General features: G+C 35.9%; 1 protein-coding gene across 1 annotated transcript; it reads left to right on the forward strand.

Moving 5' to 3' along the window:
• Positions 1-4,446: 4,446 nt before the first annotated feature.
• Positions 4,447-4,752, forward strand: LOC101516602 (10 kDa heat shock protein, mitochondrial-like). Its single transcript, XM_036496537.1, has one exon. It carries the CDS (start codon positions 4,447-4,449, stop codon positions 4,750-4,752), a length of 306 nt encoding a protein of 101 aa, XP_036352430.1.
• The last annotated feature ends 858 nt before the right edge of the window (positions 4,753-5,610 follow it).

A 5,610-nucleotide genomic window follows, 5' to 3' on the forward strand; every position in this document is an offset into this window, starting at 1 on the left:
ATGCTTCGTCCTTGGCCACTTGACTTCCAATCACTGCCAGCTCCTATCCCACTTCTTTTCAGGAAGAATTTGCAGGGAGGAAGTGTCCAGCTTCCTGTTCTCTGTCTGACAAAGGGAAATAGAAAAAGTGTCAGGCTGGGAGAAAAATAGACAGACCTTGAAACTGGGTACAATTTCCACAAAGAAACAGCAAGACCCAGTGGAGTTCAGTAGATGTAGTGTAGCTGTCACACTCAGAAAGCTTGAAAGGTGGTCACCAACTGGAGTCAAACAAGCAGGTAACTTGAGGTGAACAGCCAGCTGTCACCTTTTCTGATTGTGAATTTGACTCACCCTTCCTCAGAACATCAGGCTCAGTGAGACCAAAACAGCCTTTGGTATCTGATTATGTTTTCAAGTAAGCAGAAAGCTTCCGGAATGTTCTGTGATACAATGTACTTAAAAGAACTGACCTAACAATGGAATTAAAGATGTTCACTTTCCTAAAAAAAAAATTTTTGAAATTTATGCTTAGTTTTTTATATGAATTCTTATGAATGTCTTGAAGATCCAGTATTTGCATCAGTTTTTAAATGTTTTCAGTAAAATAAATTTATTATGATTTCCTTTATCCACAAATTTTTGAAAATTTTGTACACCTGCTCAAATACAAATTTAGAGACTAGAATTCCTTGAATGAGTAAAAATAAGCCAAAGTCTATTAAAATAAATTTGTTGGGAATATATTTATGCACATGAAACTTATCATTAAAGCACAGAATGACTGAAATGAGAGAAAGATTTTGTCAATGACACAAATGTATTAAAAATACACGTTTACAGTAGATCTAATGGGCAATCAACAAGTGGATACTCCATTTTCCGTCCAGATCCCTACTTGTGGTCTGGAAAAGTATTGGAGGATGGCTCAAAGTTTTGGAACTCTGTGTCCACTTAGGAGACCAGGGAAGGCTCCTGGCTCTGGGCTTCTGACCAGCTCAACTTGGGCATTGCAGCCACTTGTGGAGTGAACCAGAAGTTGGGAGATCTTTCTGTCTTTCCATCTCTGCAAATCTGCCATTCAAATAAAAATAAATACAGGAATAAATTAAAATAAAGACAAAAAGTCAATATCTGTTGTTTTGCTATGAAAATAAACGAATCTTTAAAATCCAGTAAAAACAAGCCCATCTTTAAAAATAAATACTTAAATAAAAATCAAAATAAATGAAAATTGGACTCTTTGTTGTACTGATTTTTTTCTGTATCTTTCATTCTCAGTTTGATTTATTTCTGCTTTTTTTTATGTTGGATAAGATTTTTAATAGACATTTTTAACAAATCAGCTTTGTTTCAGCATAGTTGACATATAACACATTACACACATTTAAAATATACACAGTAGATGTTGATAACATCTTGATACAATTGTAAAGCCATTAACATAATGAAAACTATATCCACCACCCATAGAAAACTTAAACATCTTTTTAATCTTTCCATCTAGCTTCTACCTTTCTTAATTTATCTTCAAGTTGTTTCCTGTCACCATACATTAATTTATATTTAGATAATCCAGTACAGATATCATATGTTGGTTGTTCTATCTCTTTGATTCAATATATTTGAGAATTATTTTTGTTATTTTCTATACCACTGGGCCTTTTCATTAGTTGACAATATGTGTACATATGTATGGTACATTGTTTAAATGTACCACAATTGGTTTAGCTTCAGTTTTTTAGTACTTTGGCTTGATTTATTCTTATCATAATTCCTTGAGGTACAAGCTCTTATTTGAAATGTTTAAACTTTGCTGCTGCAGGCATAAATTGCTATAAACTTTTCCTTTTAATACTTTTTTTGATATTCATCAGGCTTCAATATGTTGCTTTTTCACTTTAACTCATTTAAAAAATTTTCAGATTTCCATCTTTATTTGGCTCATAATCAGTTGGTTGTTTTGGAGTAAAAGTTTCTAAATTTCTGTTTAGTTTCCAAAGATTTTATTGTTACTTCTACCTGATTGTATTACGTAGTCCTCAAAAAAGATGCCGAATGTGATTTATATCTTTAAGACTGATTGACATCTGCGTTGTGATCATCTATGTGGTCTATCCGATGGAATGCTTCCTGTACAATGTGTGTTCCAAAACTGTTGGATGCAAATGTATGCAGACAGCTGTAGTTCAGTGGACCTAGGGTGTGTTAACGTCACAGTTTCTTCATCAATATTCTCTCTAATAGATCTCTTTGGATCTATTAATATTTGCTTCCACTTCCTATGCAATAGATCACAGTTTATGTCATGTAGTAAAGTGCATCTTACATAAACAAGCTTGAAAAATACTCCATACATTATCCTCCAGTCAGAGGGCTCCTTATTCACAATGGCAAATAACAATATTCAGAAACTGCTTCTATCATGCCCTTTACAAAATTTCAATGTGCCTCCTATATAACAGTAATTCTTCTGTAGGCCAACACAGTAAATCAAAACATATTGGAGTCAAATGAATATAAATATCAGTGCATTAAATAAAAATACAATAATTCTTAAACTGAAACTTGCCTACGTTTCTAGGGTAACATATTGCTCTGCATGCAGGCACATTATAGCCAAGATTTTACAGACACTCGATTTTCTCTACCATCCTATAAAAATCAATTCACACAATCTGACTACACAATGAAGGTTCCACATGGAAGTAAAGCTGTGCCCTGGAGACTGAGGTGGCCGGAGGTCCCCTGTGGTGCTCAGGAGAAGGTGGCGGGGAGAAGGCACGGGATGCGAATTGCTGAATGCTGCAGCAGACACTTTCAGGAGGAGGGCTTGTAGGGAGACACTATTTTCAGAGACTGTGACCTTCCCAGGAAGCAGCTCTAAAACTGGCAATGCCAGCCTCTCAGAGGAGTCCATCTGGAAGTTTCTCCATCCTACACATTAGCACAACAGTGAAAGGGTCAGGATAGAACACATAGGACACACACACACACACACACACACACACTGACTTGATGAGCTCAATCCTTGAAATAAGAAATATGATGAAATAAGCTAGATTTATAGACTGATATGAAAAACTGAATATTTCCCTGCAATCAGCAAACCGCAACATGCCTCTAAAAGTGATCAATTTTTGCGAACTGATTGGGATACATAAATATACAACAGAAACAAGGAACACAGTTACTCATCATTAGAATGAAATTAGAGGCATTTAAATAGCCTCTTCTTAAGAGAACTTTGATTCCAGAGGTACCTTTATGTGTTTTACATCTCAGTAAATACTATCAAAGCCGTTTGAAATGAGCAATGTTAATTCCATTGTATCAACGCCATCTTTTGGGAATAGGAACAGGTAAGAAGTAATGAAGAAGGTATAGCTCTTAAAATACTATATTTTATCATTTTGAAATTGACGGCTTTTCATTGTCTTACATAAATTATATAAAAAGTCAATAAATACCCCCAAATCATATAGCATGTTGGTGGCATAATCGCTCAGTTCATTTTGATGACTTTAAAGCAGTGTCTCTGAACTGGCATTATTACTGGGATATACTTGATGGATAAAGCTACATCAAAGGAATTTGAAACTGAATTAAACAGTAAAAATATTGGTATTCATTAGTATATACTAAGTAGAAGACATAGATCATATTAAAAATATCTTCTTGCCATGGTGGGAACTGGACAAAAAGCAAGATAAATGCAAAGGACAAATTAAATCACAGGAATCTTTTGATTTGGAAAGATTGGTATGTAGGGGTAAACATTTGGACAGCCATATTCTGCATCGAAGTCCTCTCGTTCAAGTCCCAGTTGTGCTTCTTATTGCAACATTCTGCTGAGGTAGACTCTGAGACTAGCAGGTGATCCTGGGGTCTCTCTCACATACATGGCAGACCCAGATTGAGTTCCTGGCTATGAGCTTCAGCCTAGCCCAGAACATCCCCGAGAAGAATGAACTAGTAAGATGGAAGATTTCTCTCTTTCTCTGTTGCTCTCCCTCTTCCTTTCTTGCTTCCTGTACTTCTTTCTCTCTGCCTCACAAATAAATAAAAATACATAAAATGTAGAAATGTCAGTATATATTAATGATGAAGTTTCATATATATATATATACACACAATAGGCAGAGTTACAGAGAGAGAAGCGGGGGTGGGAGGAGAGGGAGAGAGAGAGAGAGAGAAATTGTTTATCGGATGGTTCACTCCCCAAATAGCTGCAACATCTTGGATTGAGTAAGACCAAAGCCACCATCAGGGCTTTCCAAGGCACAAAAACCAGGGAGCTGGTCCAGACGTGGAACAGCTGAGACTGCAGTTGGTACCCATACAGAATGTCTGCCTTGCAGGTGGCACGTTCTCCCATTGTACCACAGCACTAACCCCATACCCTTTCTTTTAAAATTGCATCTGATGTTCTTGATTCAGCCCAAGAGTGAAGCAGGAGCTAGGACCATGGCAGGAGAAGCATTTAGAAGATTTCTTCCTCTCTTTGACTGGGTGTTGGTGGAAAGGAGTACCACAGAAACTGTTACCAAAGGAAGCATTATGCTTCCAGAAAAATCTCAAGGAAAAGTGTTGCAAGCAACAGTTGCAGCTGTGGGACAAGGCTCTAAAGGAGAGGATGTAGAGATTCCAGTTAGCAGGAAAGTTGGAGATGAAGTTCTACTTCCAGAATCGGGAGGCACCAAAGTACTTTTAGATGACAAGGATTATTTTCTGTTTAGAGATGGTGACCTTCCTGGACAATATATCGACTAAAATCTATTGAAATGGCAACACGGGAAGCTGCCCATTTCACTCAAGTTATGAAATCTTTTATCATGTAAATAATTTCCTTAATAAACTAAGCTGTCTAAAATAATGACACTCATCGTCTCTAAACTTTAGTTTCCAACTACACATCTCCAACTAAAATATATAAACAAAAACATTTGAACCTATTAAAATTCTACTCATTGAAAAGGCGTATAAAAAGGTGACTTCAGGAAGCAATGTCATTCTAAAATCAGTATTGCAGTTTCTACACAGTTTTTCATTAAAATAAACTGGAGTCTTCAGAGAAATTACCATTTTCAGATGTGGGAGAAGAAAATATATAAAATGAGCTTCAAGCGCCCTGCCATCCTAGATGGCCAGGAAGTTATGAACAATTACAGAAATTATTTCAAAGGACACAGTCACCTGGAAGCTGAATGGCCAAACAGGAAAGCATGGGGCATCAAAAAAAAATAATAATGCTTACAATGAAGAGAACCATAATACAAAGGACATTTGTGAGTTCAGAATCTACTTTGAAAAATGCTTAGAAGTGACTTTTGAATAGCTTTGCTTAGTTTTCCTAGAATACCTCTAGGTTGTCACGGTTTTCTTAGAATAATTATTAATTTCACGTAACAGAATAGAATTTTTATGATTTTAAATGTTCTTAATGTTAACTGTCTAAGCAAAGCAAGCAGAAGTATGTTAAATATGTGTAACAATACCACAAAGAACTGACAAGACAAACTGTCACTAAACTGTAGTTATTGAACGTACTGTGATATTTAAATGCATACTCTGATTAAGTAAAGGTAGTAAAGCTAACAGGATTCTATTTCAATCATATTAATGATGATA

The sequence above is a fragment of the Ochotona princeps genome, chromosome 32, assembly GCF_030435755.1.
Source record: "Ochotona princeps isolate mOchPri1 chromosome 32, mOchPri1.hap1, whole genome shotgun sequence".
Lineage (NCBI taxonomy): Eukaryota > Metazoa > Chordata > Mammalia > Lagomorpha > Ochotonidae > Ochotona > Ochotona princeps.

What these genes read in the sequence shown, in the direction of transcription:
- LOC101516602 (XM_036496537.1), top strand. Translation starts at nt 4,447, where the DNA reads ATGGCAGGAGAAGCATTTAGAAGATTTCTTCCTCTCTTTGACTGGGTG.